At 46.9% G+C, this 19,188-nt stretch overlaps 1 protein-coding gene across 5 annotated transcripts in view; it reads left to right on the top strand.

Annotated features, from left to right (window-relative positions):
- LOC144115286 (uncharacterized) overlaps positions 1–19,188 on the top strand; it is an 85,820-nt gene that overhangs the window by 32,879 nt on the left and 33,753 nt on the right. For all 5 annotated transcript variants that reach the window (XM_077649606.1, XM_077649607.1, XM_077649604.1 and 2 more), the window contains exon 2: positions 8,513–8,661. In XM_077649606.1, the coding sequence (XP_077505732.1) occupies positions 8,513–8,661 (149 nt within the window). The remainder of the gene's footprint in view (positions 1–8,512; positions 8,662–19,188) is intronic.

The following is a 19,188-nucleotide window of genomic DNA, read 5'->3' as shown; positions in this document are numbered from 1 at the left end:
GCACACGTCTTCTTCCGGACGCTTCGTGCGCGCGGCTATTTTGAGGGGGCCAGGCGCGCGCGCTTGGCCCTGCTTTCGTTTCAATGCCGGCCCGACCCAAATAGAACCCGGCGTAACCCGAGCCACCTCCCTCCCCACAGACCCTCCCCCGAGGAGGACCCCGGCCTAGCGTAGACCCGGTCCCCAGCACTAGAGGCAAGGGCAGTGGCGCGCTCAGCTCGCCAGTTCCGGTGGCACCTCGCGCGGTTTTGCTGATGCAATGCATGCTGTCTGCGCTCTTTTTTGTTTACCGCCATTTTTGTGGATGCACCCCTCAGCAGAGGGCACAGCTTTGCGAGGGTGCGGCGTATACTCCTACACCTATAAGCAAAATGGCATTTTTCTGGGCAGCGAGCTCCGCAGCGCCTTCGGCTTGTTGACGATCGTGACGGCGGGCCGCACATGTGGCCTTTCCTTCAGTCCGGCCCCTGACATGTGGCAAGCGCGCTTCCCCAATGACCGTTCGCTTCCACAGTGCTATATGTAAGTTCAGCAACTCGAGTAGAAGAAGCGTGCCACGGCTCGACAGATGAACTGTCGTAATCTGCAAGCTGGTACAACTGGCGGCGCGAAGTTATGCCGACGTGGTATTCCCCGCGGATCGAGATCGGTGTCGGTAGGACGTAGTAGGGAGAACTTGAATGTTACTGATTACGTGCTATGTTGACGACCTGTTAAGGAACAGGTAAATGAGGACGCGCCTGGATGACGCAAACGTACAGAGGCGCCACCAATGATAGAGAATTATGAAAAATTAATTGCTGCACAGACGCCACGCCTGCACCTTTCAATAACGACATAGAGACTGCCGATGTCGTAGTATTGCCCTTGCATATCCGGCTCAAAATTTCACGTCGCATAGCTTTGTTTGCAGAATCGCCATGGTTGCGCTCCGGAATGGCGCCGCGATTCCGCGGCCCCCGAGGTCAGTATCAACAAGCTTTGCCGTCATCAAAAAAAAAAAAAAAAGCTTGCACGAAAAAGCAGCAACTTGGATGTATTGCTTTTTAACTCTCGGAGATATCCTGCATTGACCTCCTCGGCTGGAATTTAACATCCTCGTTGTCGCTTGTCCCTCGAGTACATTTGTTTTCATGTGCTGACGATTGATGAAGGTTAGGGTCGCTTTCATGTTACGATTTATTTGTTTCACTTAACCGCAAAGCAAGCGGCGACAGTTAAAAGAGAGAGGTGGGCTGGTTCGTTATTTGACTCTTGAAAGATAGCGCCCGCGTAAGAGATGGGATACAGAAGAATAGCAGACAGGACGATCACTGAACGTCTAGTTTATCACTGGCAGCAAATGAATATAGAAAGATTAGGGGGCGTCAACTAGATAGGTATGTCGACGTCAAAAAAAAAATGACTGAATAGGGAAATTTTGGAGGTCTGCTGCATTCAAAAAGCACGCAAAGAATGTATCCGCACTCCCTTTCTGGCCCAATGAGCAAAAGAAACAGCGTATTCGAACGTCTGTGTTTGTGACAAAGATGTCTACTAACCTCCCGTGACGTGTATACCTATCTGTTTATTCCGGATCCCCAATATCTTTACGTTCTCCTACTGTGAGTTAAGAACGGGTTTGTTTACATCCAATGTCCTGTCTGTACTTCTTCGCCCCATGTTATATGGCATTACACTTAATAAGACGCTAACATTGGTACTTCTGTTTACGTGACCTATTACGCCAATCAAAAAAAGGGAGAAAAGCTTCCAACACAAAGAATATTTATTCTAGTTCTTTCTGGCCATCAAATATCAAAACAGGCGAAGGGGCACGACGTTTCTTGGTGGGCATATGCGCCACATTGAAAATAGCTCGACTTTTCACCCAATGGCATGGGATAATTTAGGCCTACTTTACTGCGCCTCCGTGGGACTGGCGGCGACAGCTTACGCAACTTTCAACGTCCGTTGCATCATATATTGTGCTGAAAAGGGCTTCACGTGACTGCCTATGAGGTCTTTAGATCAGATGATAAAAATAAACCGCAGAGAGTTAAATTTTCTGCTCACTTCTGGATCAGGGGCCCAAGGGCAGGATTCAAGACTAAACTGGAGCGGTTGCAGTTTTCGACTGGTCGGCGCCTTTTGCGTCTCTTATAAAAGTTGCGCTGTCATCAAGGGCAGGTAGTGACCACTGATCTGGATCATGAAATGGAAAAACACTAGAAGAAAAAGAATGGAGTGCAGCGCATATGGCAGGCTATTTCAGATCATGATTGGCAGTTCACCAATTTCTCTCAAAATAAAAGTGTACAACAGCTGTATCTTACCGGTACCCACATACGGGGCAGAAACGAGGAGGCTGACGAAAACGTTTCAGCTTAAGTTAAGGACAATGCAGCGAAAGATGGAAAGAAAAATGATAGGTGTAACGTTAGGAGACCGGAAGCAGGCAGAGTGGGTGAGGGAACAAACTCGTGTTAATGACTTCCTAGTCGAAATCAAGAGGAATAAATGGGCATGGGCAGGGCATGCACTGCGAACGCAAGATAACCGATGATTCTTAAGGGTAACGGAGTGGATTCCAAGAGAAGGCAAGTGTAACAGGAGGCGACAGAAGGTGGATGCAGCTGGCAAAGGACCAAGTTAATTGGAGAGACATGGGAGAGGATTTTGCCCTGAAGTGGGTGTAGTCAGGCTGCTGCTGCTGATGATGATGATCGTTTAAGGGACCATTATGATTGGTCATGTTTTATGTGCGGATCGATCACATTGATTGGGGCTATTACGTGAAAACGGCGGGATGTTCATTGGCTGTTCGTACGAGTATACAAGTATAGTTGAAATGAAACGAATACGGTTCCAGTGACGTAATCACGCTGTCATCCGGGATGCTGAAATTTCAAGCGCGCGGTGCGTGCGTAGGCGTGGGCAGCACTGAGACTCACACGTGAGGGCAGTGCACCCCCTAAATTCCACAATGCCGCGAGTGTCAGGGTACTTTGACGTCAAGGCTGTGTTCCGTTTACTTGTTATGTTACATATACGTTTCGGCGGAAGGAATCGATGCGTGGCTCGCCGACAACCTGATTATCATCTCGTTTGATGCCGGAATTATCCGGCGCGCAGGAATCTGGGATAACGCGAATCAGTGGAAGATGTATACAACTCTGTGAATCTGGTCTCTCTTTCTCTGCCTAAACACCTCGTGTGGCATGCCAAAAAGAAATAAAATGGTGAATAAGGCGGCCCCTTTATGCGAAAAATTTGCCGACGCCAGCAAAGAGTGATATACTATAGCTGTGAAAATAGCGTAAGCGCGCAGAGTTTCGAGCCCATGTAACGCAGTCCGTTACACTAGGGCAACATGTTTTTCGAGTAGCAAAGACGACTGTCAAGGTTACTGCGTAACTAGCCCTCCCCCCTCTCCATATTTTTCTCCCCTTGGCTTGGCACGAACAAGAACAGTACTCCATTTTGCTCAGTGAGATACAGCCTTGCCTGCGCGAGCACCCATACTTCTCACCCTTCGTCAGCAGCCTTGAGTCAGTGCACTTAGGCTTGAGGTGATGGTCCCGCGATAAGCGAAAACAGAACGCGTAGTTCCTTGACGTGTAGCGTATATGCGTCTATACTGACAGACACCGTGCTGCGAAATTTCCTCACAGCCTGTCACTGTCTACGTTACCAAACGCCGTTTAGACGGGCATATAGCACCGAATATTTGCTGAGCACAGCGTGCGGGCGAGTTCGCGAACTCGAGCATTTTCGACTCTCGTCAACAGAACGCGACAAAATCGCGCTTTTGAGGAGAGGGTAGAGAGTACAGAAGAAGACATGCAACGCTTCGTGAAATAGTACCTGAAGGCGGTTTTAAAAACACTTGCCTGCCGCAGTCATCGAACTAGAATCGCAAAACAAGAACTGCGAGGCGCGGAGACAACGTGTTTACCACTCTCTTCGGACGAGACTCAGCAGGCCTGAAATAGCGCGAAGCCGTCGCGGCTCGTTTTTTACAAGCCGTGTCTAAACCGGCGTGACTGAAGGCGAAAGATAAATAAGGTAACATGGCGTCGCGACACGCGCTGCAGAAAGCATAAATGCTCCCGCACATCGCTCAAAATGCGTGACGGGCTTCGATTTCTTTCTACTATTTTTTTCTTCTTTTTTTCCCCTTGTTCTGATTTCTGCCAGGTTGCAAGGCTTTCCAGAGCCGAGGAGGAAGGCACTGCCTTCCTGTTGTATCGGTGGAACTTCAAAAAAGTTTTTGTTTTCATTCCTCGTCCTCGAAGTTGCTCGCTCCTTTATTGTTTCACTCGCTTCTATGCATTTTTTTTACCGCTGAAGAATATAAACGATGCTTTTCAACAGCTTGGAGCTCATTGGTGGAAGCACGAAATGGGCGCTGACGCACAGTGCAAGAAAAGGGGGCAACAACACAAGGATGCAATAAATCTGGGGTAGAGAGAGTTTTTCATCCGCTAATACACTCGCTGGAATTGTTCCCTTCAAGCAAGTTCGTGATTTATTTCTATGAATGTGGTGAAAATGCTGAAATAAGAAAATTACCTGACTTTACATATTACGTCTTATCATATGACAGTGTCATACGGGAAGCACCATAAAATTCCGAAAGAGCGTCCACCCGGCGACTTTAAGTGAGATTTACGGAGCGCGCTCTTCCGTGGTGGCACGCTAGACTGGAAGCATGTGGATTAACTTGAAATAACAGAAATAGATGGGAGCTTATTGCTAATTCAGGATTGCTGCTGGGAAAACCGCTAGAAGAGTCTCTGCTACCATTGTCAAAAACCATTTACAGCGTTTTGTTGCTCAAGCTCCGACCTATTGCTGTTTAGTTGCTCAGTGACGCCAGTTCTTTTTTTTATTTAATGTGGGGTAGAGCGGCAGCTATTCCTGATGTTTCCGCTCTCTTTAGAATCATTCAAAGCTGGTGGTCAGGGCGCGCGCCTCAACTGTTGCAGGTTGCGCAAAGATAATGGTCCTTCGGACGGTTCAGCACTTCTCGTTGCAGCTGCATGCTTTGAAACTTAACAGTAACATCATATTAAGCATTTCAACAGGGTGCGTTACGTTTCAGACTCTCGTTGAAATAGATCGCTCTCCAAAAGCTAACTGGGTAATCCTTTGAAGGTGGGAACATATTCTGAACTTTATATGCTAAGAATGAGCTGTGGCAGTGCCTACGTACGATGCTGACGCAGACAGGGGCACTTACAATCGCCAGGCCAAGGCGGAGAGGAGCCCACCCGATTTTGTGAGACCAGACTGAGAGGAAGGCTCATTTCCAGCTTCTGTAAGCCTCCATCTTTCTGCGCCCATGTGTGCTCACCCATAATAAGATATATGCTATATGATCTGAAATGGCAGTACAAGAGCGTGTACGACGTCACGAATGTGCTTTCGGGGTAATAAAGGTTATTTATGTACATTCACCGGAAGAGTCAGACAAAGTTTCGATTTACATGGAAGCTTTCACTTACAGAAAATCAGATTCCTATGACACCCAAATATGGAAACAAGCACTGCCTTCCGCTGACCTTAAACCTCCTGCATTAATCGATCCCGTTTTACGCACCACCTATTGCGTTAAGAGGCCTATAAACGCAAAACATGCTGTTTAAAGGTCGGTCAAGTGTTCCTAAGTTTTCACAGGCAGAGCTGCGAGTTGCGTTGGATTGTATATTTTCTAATAGGGGTACCTGCAGCACAACAAGGACATTACTACAATGAGGGACATCTATGGAAAACATAAACTGTACAACATAAGCAGAATCAAAATACAGAACATACAGGAATGCACAAGCAAAGATTCAAAAAGAAAAGGTAAAGCAACATCAAAACTTCAACACTGCCGCAACGAAGACACAGGCATTTTAGTATAAAAATTTCATGCACAGTAAAAGGAAAAGCGAAGGAGCTATATCGCATCAAGCGCAATGGCCATAAAAAAGCAGGACTATATGCGCCTATGAGAAATGTGACGATAAGGGCTGAGTAACGGAACACGTTTTACACTGAACAAAGCCCTTGGGAAGGCTATTCCAGAGTGCGGAAGTTTGAGGTATAAATTAATTGCGGAATACATCAGAAGAACTCCGCGTTTCACGAGCTTTCAATTCATGTTCATATATTTATAGGTGAAATGGCGATGCGATGTTTACAAATTCTTGTTGATCCCGGTGAAAGCAGAGTGAATTCGGTAAAAAAATCCTAATTTTGCGTTTAACCGTTCCAAAGAGGGAAAGCATTCTGAAGAAATAGGCACAAATATAACTAACTATTAGACCTGATCACAAGACATTACGCGCATTCTTCACAGTCAAGTTAGATCGTAACATTCACTGCTACTTGCTGTTTCCATGAATGATTTTTCGTCCAAAGAATCTACTCTGCTTTAGAGCTCCACTGCACAACTCAGAAACTCTGGCTTCAATCTGCTTTGTTCCTAACTTGGCTCCATCAATGTGAAGGTGTGTCTTCTGACAATAGGCCGCATCCGCACTGCACGGTGGCTCCAGTTGGCTGCGACTGCTGTCGAAACTCCTTCGTTTTCGCACATATAGTCTGTCAAGTACAACGGGGTCCGAGTTCAGGGCTATAGCGAAGGAGACACCTCATTTCGAGCTGATTGCACGAAACCAGGCATGGATTGCACATACGAGGCTGACTGTCGCTTGCTGTCTACGCAGGAGTCTAGAGAGCATGGTGTCAACCGTGCTTCACCACTTCCGTATGGGTAGTACAAGTGGGAAAGCGAGGCCCCGAGCCTACAGATTGTTTTGTAAATCGTGCTCGGTAGAAATTTGTATTGTGACAGATTTTCTGCGAACGTGTCAGTCTGTGACGAAGTCACTTAAGGCCTCACTTAGCATAAGTTTGGAGCTCGCTTTGTGTCTTTTTTTGTGTTTTGACAACACCCGAAGCCCTACCCTAACACCACATTTGCTGTAAGGAAAACCGAAACTCTTCACTAAACTCACTTGCTTCAGTACTTCGGGCAAGTATATCTGCGAGCTTATTTCAGCCCTTTGTGCACTGCACACGTAGGCCTTGTGGCAAGCCTCAACCTTGATGTGGGTAATCTCTCGTGGAGCCGGCAAGCATAAAGATATCAATTAACATAAGCATTTTGCCCTAACCTATACGCTCTTCAAACCGGCAAATTGCTGTGATACTGATGCGCGTGGTTACATTGGCAGCATAGGGCACGTAATGTATCATCGGCCGAATGCGATAGTCTCGAGTTTTATGCTATACAACAGGTGTTGCATTATCTGTCTTCAATACCTTCAGTCGGACTTCTGACTTAGTCGTTACCTAGTACTGTTCTTTTATTTTGACTCACGCACAATTTGCAACAGTACTGTAATACTTAGCAGACAGTGCCAGCTCCACGTACTTTTGTGGTATTCTTTTTAGCATGAACCAAATTCCAATACCATATGGCCCAGCACTACGTTTTGCTTAGCCGAAAGACAACTTGAGGCTACATTTGAGCAGGTCGCAAATGCCGCGCAGTGGCCAACAAGTCGTTTAGCTTTGCGTGCAACGAAACGGCAGGAAAGCCTAAATCACAAGAGGAGTTTAACATGATGTTTGCTATTTATCACTCTATCAGTGACCGGCTGCACGTGTTGAAGCCATTAATGGCTTAGTAAGGTGTAGAAGTTTGTCTACACCCTCTTCGGTAGTGGCAAGCCGAATACTTGCCTTAACATGAGTTAAAGGACATTGGTCACATGATATAGGCTCACCTGTTTCCCACGAGATAGAGAGGCGATGCATTGAGTTTCCGGCTGCGACATGCTGCTTCGACAGTAGACAATAATTACCCCCTAAACTCCGGAAGCGCACCCTGATACAGATTTCCTTAGAAAGGAATAAAAAGCAAACATACCGCGAGAAATATAGATATAGCTTCCACTAAAAATCTTACAGTGAGAGTAAACGACACGCAGATGTATCATGTTCGGATAAAGCGCGCGTCCGATGATCTATGGCATTTAGAAAGTGTCATCACACCAGAGCTGCATCTTTCATGCATTATAGGGCTTGTGGGTATAAGTGCAGCCAGCCAGACGTACGAGCATCGCGAAACACGGGCGCCGCACCTTGATCTCATCACCATATCTCAGATACCTATTTCTACGCTTCGCAATGACCGTTCAGCTCGAGAGCTGTAGGTAAGGCTGACGTCTGTACCTTCGCAGTTCAGCGCCACCGCTTGTACGCGTGCAGTACTCCCGCAGACTAGCATGAATCGGCTTGCCCTTCTTCTCGGACTATAGTTGGGCTGGCAGGTATGTCTCCCACCACACGGTAATAAATTAAGCGTGAGCGAAAGAAAAAAAAACAGGGCGAAGTGGCAGGGCCACACGGAGGCCCTCTATGTCACCTCGATCTCTTGTTCTGGCCCCTCCTGTCGTGGTCTGCTTCAAGGCAGGTCTACGCACTCGAGAAGAACGGCGCCCTTCCCTTTTCTCACTGCGCGCGCCCCTCGCAGGTGTTCTTGGGCAGCCCCTCCGAGGGCGAGCTGCACCGCGGCGACCTGGTGCTCAAGATCGGCGACCGCGACACGTCCCGCATGACCCACAACGAGGCAACCGAACTTATCCGAAACAGCGGCAACAACCTCAGCCTGGTCATACACAGGTGAGTACGCGCTTCAGATGGCTCCTCACTATATATCCCGTACAGCGGTGCATCCGTGAAGTGAGTTTTATCTTCCCTTCGTTTTTTAACGCCTCCTAATTATTACTTGTTTATTTATAATGAAGGCCTAAATAATAGCCCAAGAAGTAGGGCCAATGCAGTGGCAAGGCATGATGATGCGAGACACAACAATAAAAACTCACGAATAGAATGCAGGCTTTAGCAATGTTACTGAAACATGAAAATTCTCGCACTAGCGCAGTAACTAACAAAAAAGGAAGAACCGCACATATGAAATTACATACAGGTGGGCAGGTCGCTGTGCCAAACAGAAAGTAGCACAAACATCGCATAATGAAGGAATTTTAAGTGCAAACAAGAAAGTAGATTGAAAACAGGGCATAAGTTTGAACTAATTTATGGGAGAAGATTGCTTTCTAACTCTTGTGCACAGTTCGTTGCTTGTAACACCTCAGCAAGGATAGAATTTCATTGTTTATTGTCCGCGGAAAAAGCTATTCATGTGACCTTTTGCTTTAGAAAAGTTGTCGTAAGGGAAAGGTTGTGTCTACGTCTTGTTTTTCGTGTACTGTACTCAGAGATTTTCATAATGAGGCAGGGGAAGTCCGATTTTTACATTTATAATCTTATATAAAAACTGGAGATGACTAACTTCACCCCTTTGCTCTAAACTAATTTTATTCCTAAGCTTTAATGAAGTCGGGGAATTCTCTTTTTATATTTTCCAAAGATAATTAATTTGGAATTCCTTTGGACAAGCTCCAATTTCGCAATATAGTTTTTGGTACGAGGATCCCATACAACCACCACATATTTCCATTTTCATCGCACGAATGTATTGTATGCTAAAATTTTGGTATTTACAGGTATATTTTGTAGTTTCCTTTTCAGGAACCATAACATGTGCAAAGTTGCTGAACAGTAAGGGAAATATGGTTTTCCAAGAGAGTTTTGTTATTGAATGTGACACCTGAATATGTGTATTTTTCCACTCCAGATATTAGTGTGTCGTTAACACACATAAGAAAATACACTAAACTCTCTCTTCTGTGTTACTCTCAGCAAAACTGTTTTGTGTATATTGATTTCCATAGCCCAAAGTTTACACCAATTGCAGATAGCAAAAACTGATTTCTGCAAACATTTAAGATCGTTTCAAGAAACTATTTCTCTAAAAATGGCCAGTCATTTGCAGAAAAAATAACACAGACATCATCAGGAATTTCGTCTACTATATCATTAATATAGATCAGAAATAAAAGTGGTCATAATATGCGGCTTGCGGTACACCTGATGTTATCTAACAGATATCGGAAGAACATTTGTTAATTTCTAGGAATTGCGGTCTATGACGAAGATTGGCCTGGATACATGATATAATATTAGTAGGAAGACCAATGCGCTCGAGCTTTTGAAGTAATTTTCCATGTGGAGCCATATCAAACACTTTGCTAAAATAAAAAGAAAAACAGCATATCGACTTGTCCGGACGTGTCAGGCACCTAAGAGATTTCATGAACTGAGACAAGCTTAGTTGAAGTCAATAGTTCCTTTCTAAACGCATGCTGTGATATTTATTTATTTATTTATTTATTTATTCACGTTGCCTCACAGGCTCCAAGCATGGAGTATTGTGTGAGGGGGGGATTACATAAATAGGGGTAATAACACGAGCATGAATGACACGATTATATAATGCTGATTGACTGTTAGTACTCATTAAACAGTAAGAACATCATTATACAATAGTTATTGACGCGTCAGTAATTAGAAAAAATGGCTGTTATTTCGGTCCTAAAAGAAGCTGGATCACGAATATTGACGATGTGTTCCGGAAGACCATTCCAGTGAACAATAGCCTGCGGCAAGGCGGATGAATTGAATGCAACGGTTTTACCTGAAAGGCGTTTGAAGCTGAGATGGTTGTTTAAACGGCGCGAGGTGCGGTGAGGTTGGGCAAGAGAGAGAGTCGAAAGATTACTGCTATAGACTATCTTGTGAAATAAGCAGATTAGGGCAATTAATCTTCGTGATTGCAAGGTACAAAGAGAGAGCGATAATTTAATGTTTGTGACGCTTGAGTGACGGTCATAGTTTCTGGAGATGAAACGCGCAGCACGATTTTGGACTGATTCAAGGGAGTTAATTAAATAAGCCTGGTGAGGTGACCAAATGGATGATGCATACTCGAGTTGCGGACGAACAAATGTTTGATAGGCGAGCTTACGGGTAGTAGCAGGAGTTCCATGAAGATTCCGTTTTAGGTATCCTAAGGTCCGGGATGCTTTAGCTGTTATTTTCTGTATATGAGTGGACCAGGACAAGTTACATGAAAAATGGACACCGAGGTATTTGTAAGAAGACACCTGAGAGACTAAGCTGTTATCGAGCATGTAATTGAACGAAGAGTTAGATTTTTTGCGGCTGAATGTCATTAACTTGCATTTTTCAGTGTTAAGTGACATTTGCCAGGATGAACACCAAGCGGTTACATGATCGAGGTCCCTTTGAAGTGCAAGAAGGTCTGCAGGTGATCGGATTTTGCGGTAAATTATGCAGTCATCTGCGAACAAGCGAATGGTTGATGTAATGTTAGATGGCAGATCATTAATGTAAATCAGGAACAGCAACGGGCCCAGGACGCTTCCTTGAGGAACACCAGATAGAACATCGCTAAACGGAGATGAGTGGCCGTTAACAACCGTGAACTGTTTACGAAAAGACAAGAAATTCCTTAGCCATGAGGTTGTTAGTGAGTCTAGGTTGAGGGAAGTAATTTTACCTATTAAGCGTGAGTGCGCAACGCGGTCGAATGCTTTTGAGAAATCTAAGAATATGCAGTCTGTTTGGAAGTTCTCGTTCATGTTGTGTAGTAGCTCGTTAGTAAATTCCAGTAGTTGAGTCTCACAAGAGAAGCCTTTCCTGAACCCGTGCTGGTTAGAAAAAAAGAAATTATTACTATCTAGATGCTGCGCCACTGCTGATACGATGATGTGTTCGAGGATCTTACATGGGACAGATGTCAATGATATGGGGCGATAATTTTGCGCGTTCGTTTTATCACCTGATTTGAAGATGGGGATAATTTTACCAATTTTCCAATCCCTTGGAATTTCACCAGTTGATAGCGACTGACGAAATATATGGAAGAGAATATTGCTTGAATGGATCACTGTGCTTTTGAGAATTTTTGTATTAATATCATCAATGCCAGCAGAAGTCGAAATCTTAAGATTGTTTATTAATGACACTATTATTTTTCAAAGACTCAGGAACAAAGAATGCGACGATATGTTCTAAGAATTTACTGCAAATGCCTGTAATAGAAAGATGATGCTAACTGGACGCTGTAAAGTGAACACCTTTTGCGTGAATTGGGACAACTCTTGCCCTAGGCCAATTTGGTGGTATTTTCCTGATTGTAATGATACTTCGAAAAAAAAAAGAGATACGAATACAGATTTCTGTTGCGCATACCTTCGTAAGAATGCATTTGGTAGCTCATCCGTCCCTGCAGATTTCTGAACATTGACGTTTAGAAACACATCCAATACACCTTGTCTGGAAATCTTAATACCGAAATCATAATACTGCTCAGTAGGAACCTGAGCTCAAGTAGATGTAGCCGTGCGGTGGACTGAGGTTTCTATAGGCGCTGCCCACTAATGTTTACGTAATGGTGCGCTTTGCACGCCGTAACCTTAGGTTTGTCTCGGTAGCCGCGAAGCTAAGATTAGAAAGACGCTGTAAATTTAACTACGAATCCAGCTCAAGTTGCATTCACAGTGAAAGTAAATGTGCGAATCTGTTTTACACCGCTTCAAGCGCACATCGAAAAAAGCCCTGCGGAAGCACCGGTTGTGTACGCACTTCAGGTCTGCTGTGTCAGACGGGCGCTGCCATCTGTGTCGGTAGCCTGGTGCTTTTCATGTCATATTGTTCCGGTCAGGCCAGATGTTTCCGCCCGGGAACGGTCGGACGGCAGGCCTGGCCGTGCGTCTTTCTCGCCTAACTTTGAACTCCACGAAAGCTCTGCAGTATTACCCGCAATATGCGAATGAATCCTGCCAGAAAGTTACTGGCAGTGGCACCTCCTGCTGTCACATTCCATTCGCGCATGCCACGACAGCTAGCGTCATCCATAACAGCGTCATTGCGTCATCAGCATAGCATGATGTCAAAACATTTGACATCAACAACTGCACTCACGTCTTTGAGCATACTATGGCATATATGGAGTCACGTGCTATCACAGTGCAAGACCAAAAATGGTAGAAATGAAAACATGCGATGAATCAGATTGAAAAAGCCAAAAATAGTGATATCATAGCAACCCAAGTCGAATTACATCAAATATATTAAAAGAATCACAATTCGCAGTTGAAACAAAAATAAGGTAAAAGTGCAGCTTTGACAGCCTAGAAAGACGCTTTGAATAGGCACCTGTTATTTCAGTAGTTTTTTTTCTGGTAATCATGCAACAATGTGCGCTTAATGCCAAATCGTTCGAGTGTGCTGTGGCACTATAAACTTCGGCGAATTTCGCCCAGGCTACGATTTAAAAAGAGAAGGAGGGAGAAAAGTGCGCGCGCGCGCGCGCGCGTGTGTGTGTGTGTGTGTGTGTGTGTGTGTGTGTGTGTGTGTGTGTGTGTGTGTGTGTGTGTGTGTGTGTGTGTGTGTGTGTGTGTGTGTGTGTGTGTGTGTGTGTGTGTGTTTTGCGGCGAAAAGTGTTCAAGAAATATATGGTTTAAATGGGACCACCCTCCACCGCCCCCCAACCGCTCTTCCAAGGGTGACCCATATATCCGCCTCTGATTTCACCAAGTAAAACCTACTCTCTTATCCCTCATTACAACGCTGTTATTTAGTGCCTTCTCAATCCAAGGGAGATGCTTTTTTGAGTAATAAAACACAAAACATTCACAGGCGACACGGCTTCTTATTTCTCAAAATGCGACTTACTCGCTTCTCTTACACGTATGATGACACAATATGTTGTCTACGCAGTCCATGCGATAAGTTGTCTGTATTAGACAATAGTCGCAGAAGCAGTAAATTGGCCTTGATCTCGCACTTCGTACTTGTGCCAAATACAGAGGAAAACATCACCAGAATAAACATTTTTTTTAGATCTAAGCTTACTGGCCTAGCGCATTAATCAGCTAGAGCTTGGCATTAGCTGCCGATAGGTGAGGAGTGGAAGGCCAAACTTGACGGTTCACAGGCGACTGCCTGGGTGGGCGTTCTACAAGCCCGTTTTGGCGTCTATACGCTCTCGTACATACTTGGCGTTCTTCCGCTTGCGGTCTTCGGTTCGATCGCGTTGCCAGAACACTTCACGGACTCTAGGGACCGCTTGCACCGAGCAAATAGTCTAGTTCCCAGTGTTGTCTTATTCGCTGCATAAACCCTCCGTTCGTTTTGAAGGAACGAAAGGCGTATAACTGGCTTACTGGACACACCAATCGCGCTGTGAGATGGCGATGGAGTGCACATACAAATTGAGGCAGTTATGCGCATTTCCTTTTTTCCAAACCAACAGAGGGTTTAGACTCCATTTGTTTTGGGGAAAGGAAAGGCCCATAACTGGCTCCCTGGATCAGTGGAGACCTCAATCGCGCGTTGAGGTACGTGGCAGTGGTTTGGTTTTGTTTGGTTTGGTTTATAGGGTTTAACATCCCAAAGCGACTAAGGCTATGAGGGACGCCGCAGTGGAGAGAGAGAGAGAAAAAAACTTTATTGTTGGAGAGGAAGTCGGGGCACGCCCCTAGGTCTCCGCACGACCCCACTGCACTCAAGTGTTTATGTCCCTAAGATCCATAGCACTGGCAGCCCGGCCGGTGGCGATTATCTGCACGGCCGGGTCCTCCGAGCGCAGCAGGGTCTCTCAGTCCTCCCAGGTCTTGAGGTCCTCTAGGCCGCGCGGGGGAGGGTCCGCCGGGCAGAGGGAGAGGATGTGGAGGGAAGAGGCGAATGTTTCTGGGCACAAGGTGCAGGCAGGAGTGGGGAAGGCGGGCTGATAGTGGGCTAGGGTCGGGGGTGAGGGGAGTGTGTGTGTCTGTAGTTTGCGCCAGCATGTTGCGTGTTTGTTATCTAGGGAGGGGTGGGGCGGGGGGTAGAGCTGGCGCGAGGCTCTGTAGGCCTGCGTCATCTCGCTGAACGAGTGCATTCGCTCCCTCGCTAATCCCCGATCCGAGGCCACCTGAACCCGGTTTAAAGAACCTCGGGCTAAAAGGTTGGCGGCCTCGTTTCCCGGATTCCCGGAGTGCGCAGGCACCCATATAAGCTCTACATGGCGGGGTGGGGGTGCATCGGGCGAGCCCAGTATGCCAAAAGCAGGGACGTGGACTCAGCCTCGCGCAAAATTTAGAATTGCAGTTTTAGAGTTTGTTAAAATGTACTGGGCTTCCGTGCGGGTGATGGCAATTGGGATGGCGGCTTCCTCTGCAGCCTCTGGGGTGGTGTCAGGGGGGAGAGGTAGTGTGAGGAGGGCGGATGAAGAGCAGTCCACCACGGCTGCGGTTTCTTCGTCACCCGTGTAGGCGGCGCCCACCCATACGGCGTCCGGCTCGGAGCCGTACACTCGGTGGAGTGCCCTCGCACGGGCTCTGTGGCGCTGCTCATGGTGGGAGGGGTGCATATTTTTTGGCAGTGGCTTGATGACCAGCTCTCGGTGAAGGGATCGAGGAATGGGGAGGAGGGTTGGGTCGTTGGCCGGTATTCTGATTCCGAGGGAGTCCAGGATATACCGGCCTGTGGAGGTTTGTGTAAGCCTTATGTATTGGGCCTGTCGATGGGTCTCCACGAGTTCCCCGATCGTGTTGTGGAAGCCCAGGCCTAGTAATCTGTCTGTGGGGGTGTTGAGGGGAAGATGAAGTGCGACTTTGAATGCCTTGCGGATCAAGGCATCCAATGTATTTATGTCGTGTTTGGATAGTTCTAGGTATGCGGTAGTGTAGAGCACACGGCTGAGGACAAAGGCATGAATGAGGCGACAGAGGTCGCGCTCCTTCATGCCTGTATGATGGCCCGAAACTCTGCGGATGAGATGCGATATCGCGCCTGCAACCTGCTTGAGTTTCTTGAGGGTGGTGGTGTTTTTGCCATGGTTCTGGATATGCAGGCCCAATACGCGGAGGGTGTCAACCTCCGGTACCGGGTCCCCATTCAGTTCGATGGCAATGGGGGAGCGGGGGGAGCGTTGGTTCTTTGGCCGGATGAGCCGGATGAGGAGCAGTTCGGACTTCTCTGGGGAATAAGACAGTCCAATGTTCTGTGCATAATTTTTGGTGAGGGTGGCTGCTTCCTGTAAGGTGTTCTCTATGTCGCCGTCACTGCCGTGGGTGGCCCATAGTGTGATGTCGTCGGCATAAAGAGTGTGCTTAAGGTGGGGGATAGTTGCCAATTTTCGGGCGAGGGGGATGAGGGTGATGTTAAAGAGGAAGGGGGAGAGGACGGACCCTTGAGGGGTTCCGATACTCTGAAGAGTGTAGGAGGGGGAAGAGAGAGGTCCAAAATGTATCTCAGCCGTGCGGTCAGTGAGGAATGCTTGAATGTAGGCGTACGTGCGCGCACCCACATTCAATGGAGATAGGGCAGTCATGATCGCCTGATGTTCGATGCGATCAAAAGCTTTGGAGAGATCCAAAGCTAAGACTGCCTTTGTGTGACCAGGCAGAAGCGGGTCGAAAATGTCATGTGTGAGTTGCAGCATGGCGTCCTGTGCGGATAAATGGGGGCGGAATCCCACCATGCTATGTTGGCATAGATTGTTGTCCGCCATTTGCGTTGTGAGTCTTGCTAACACAGCATGCTCGAAGAGCTTTCCGAAGCATGAGGTTAGCGAAATCGGGCGAAGGTTTTTAAGTGTAAGTGTTTTGTTGGGTTTGGGTATGAATATTACCTTCGCGTGGCGCCACTGCTGCGGGAGGATACCCTCCCTCCAGCACTGGTTGAAGTATTGCGTAATTTGGGTGATCGATTGGTCGTCCAGATTACGAAGCATGGAGTTTGTGATTTGGTCTGCACCAGGTGCGGAGTTGGTTCGGAGAGTCAGGAGGGCCGCTCTGACTTCCGTCTCAGTGATGTCTGTGTCGAGTGTTGGATTGGCTGGTCCTGTGTAAGTGGGTAGAGGTGTGGAGGCACCCGGAGAGGTGTATGTGTTCTGAAGTGTGTTTATGAGGGCCTCGGGATCGTCAATATGTTGGTGCGTGAGGCGTGTCACGTGGTGTTGTGTTGATGATTTGGTGTTTGTTGGGTCGATGAGGTGTCGCAGTGGAGGACTCTTGATAATTTCGACCACTTGGCATTCTTAACGTGCACAGCACATGGGCCTCTATAGCATTTCGCCTCCATCGAAATGCGACCGCTACGGAAGGGATCGAACCTGGGTGTTTCGGGTCAGCAGCCGAGCACCATAACCGCTAAGCCACAGCGGCGCCGATACGTCGCCGATACGGCGCCGATACCCCCTGAATTGGCTCTACTAAATGGCATGCACAAAGCTATTACAGCTTTCCCTGTAAAAAAACTAACTCCATGAATGCGCTCTGGAATAACCATTACCTGGTCCGTATAATGGCGAGTCAAAAGGGATAACCATAGGTTTTAGCTCAGTAAGGCATGTTGCTGGGCTAGTTGGTTTAGCATTTTTTCAAACTTGGGAAAAAAAATCCGCCTTGGTGCAAATAAATTCACACATACAAAACAAGAGAGACAAGGAGACAACGGACAGGAGCCTGTCCGTTGTCTCCTTGTCTCTTTTGTTTTGTCTGTGTGAATTTATTTGAGCCATGGTAGATTTTTTTCCAAGCTTCAAAAAACAGGCTTTAGCTGGAATAGAATTTTTATATTCTTCTAGCCTTGGCGCGCACTGGCTTTTATAACTAACCTACTGACAAAAGCGGCCTGCAGGCAAAGAATTTTCTTCTCGTAATTAAGTCTTCACTATTCCTCGGTGTACACTTTGGGTCGAAATAGGAGCAGTGGCTTCAGTTAAAACATTTCTTTCTAAAAATATATTCCACAAATTTTTAATATAAGGCGTGATGGCTGCACGCTTGATAGCAAGTACAAGCTCGAGAATTCCAGAAGTAAAAGTAATGATGGCGAGCTGTCCTGACTCAATGTAGATTGCATAGCACTGGGTGCACAATTAACGGATTAACTCTACAAAGCAACAAATCGAAAATTACAGAATAAGCTGTGCGGCTTATCGGATGTTCAGTTTAACAGAAAAAAAGCACCAAGCACCGATTGACTTGAATTGATCGTGGAAGAAAATAGAGGGCTGGAATCATTTTTACAGCGAGGAAATGGTGATAAATAGATCATTAAAAGTTATCGACCTTTGCCGCACATAAAACTTCATTCACTTCTTGACTTGATTCATCCGGTTATCTCCCTCTGTCCCAAATGGCAAAACTAGCGGTGCCAGGAAAAAGAATGCCACCCATATCAGGTTTCTTATGCATGCATCAGTTATGTCGACCTACGTGCAAAACAGCACCAGTAAATTCAGGGCTGCGTGAGCATCAGTTGCCCGATAAAGAAGCATTCCACGCTGCGCTTACAGAACCCAATAATTCCCTTTTAACAAGGTCGCTACTGCTGGCGGCCTCGACCTGATTTCGCTGGTCTGTGTGCCAGTTTTGAAGTTTTGGCTCTGAACACAGTTTTTCGGCAGCTGGACGGTCGTCCGTCACATCCGTCGCTGTGTATAGGTTTCACCGCTTGATTCGTGTTCTCCATTCATACACGTGGCACATTTTTTTTTTCAGAGAACCTACTGCGCAAAAGCATAGGTGACGTCATACTTTGCAATTAGCGCATCTGCGCCGGAGAAAGACGTTAAGTTTCTGTTAAAACTTCGGCTAAGGCGACCCTTCGGAAAACGATGGTCGGTGTATTTTGTCGAGAAACGGATAGGTGAGGAAACAGCGTAAGAAAGCGTCAAGACAAGAAGGCAGCAGAAGACGGGAACGAGATGACGTCAGCGCTTTTTTTGTAAACTGCTGTTGCTCCACCCCGGGGCATTTTGTTCTCCTCGCATTACAAACGCTCCCACTGGCTCAAGTAAGCACCTTGCTGAAGCGTGAAAACGGACCTATGGTGACTTCCAATCGCAGAGTTGGAGCACTTCGGGAGCAACGCTTTCTGCTCTTTTCGGAGCAACTGTATTCCAAACGCAGATCTGAACCACGGATCGCGTCTTCCAATCGCAGACACGGACCTGTTGCCGAGCCGTGATTGCTCCGTGGAGCCGTCGGGACTGCTCCGCCGAAATCAGCGGAGTCGACCGGAAGTTTGCGTGACGTTCTTTTATCCGGCGGCTTGTCGCGTCTGCCGCGCCGGCTCTTCTCCGCGCTCCGTAGCAGACGATCAGTATCGCCCGCCGCTATGGACTCAAAAGTGAATCGTGCGAAAAGTGCCGGCAAGTGCAAGGAATGACGGGTACTTCCTCCAGCAGTTCGCGAACGCCACCTACATGCTCTGGCCAGAGCAAGT

The sequence above is a fragment of the Amblyomma americanum genome, chromosome 1 (assembly GCF_052857255.1).
Source record: "Amblyomma americanum isolate KBUSLIRL-KWMA chromosome 1, ASM5285725v1, whole genome shotgun sequence".
NCBI classification, from domain to species: domain Eukaryota; kingdom Metazoa; phylum Arthropoda; class Arachnida; order Ixodida; family Ixodidae; genus Amblyomma; species Amblyomma americanum.
The sequence above is the reverse complement of the archived record's forward strand: the minus strand, read 5'-3'. Positions and strand labels throughout refer to the sequence as shown.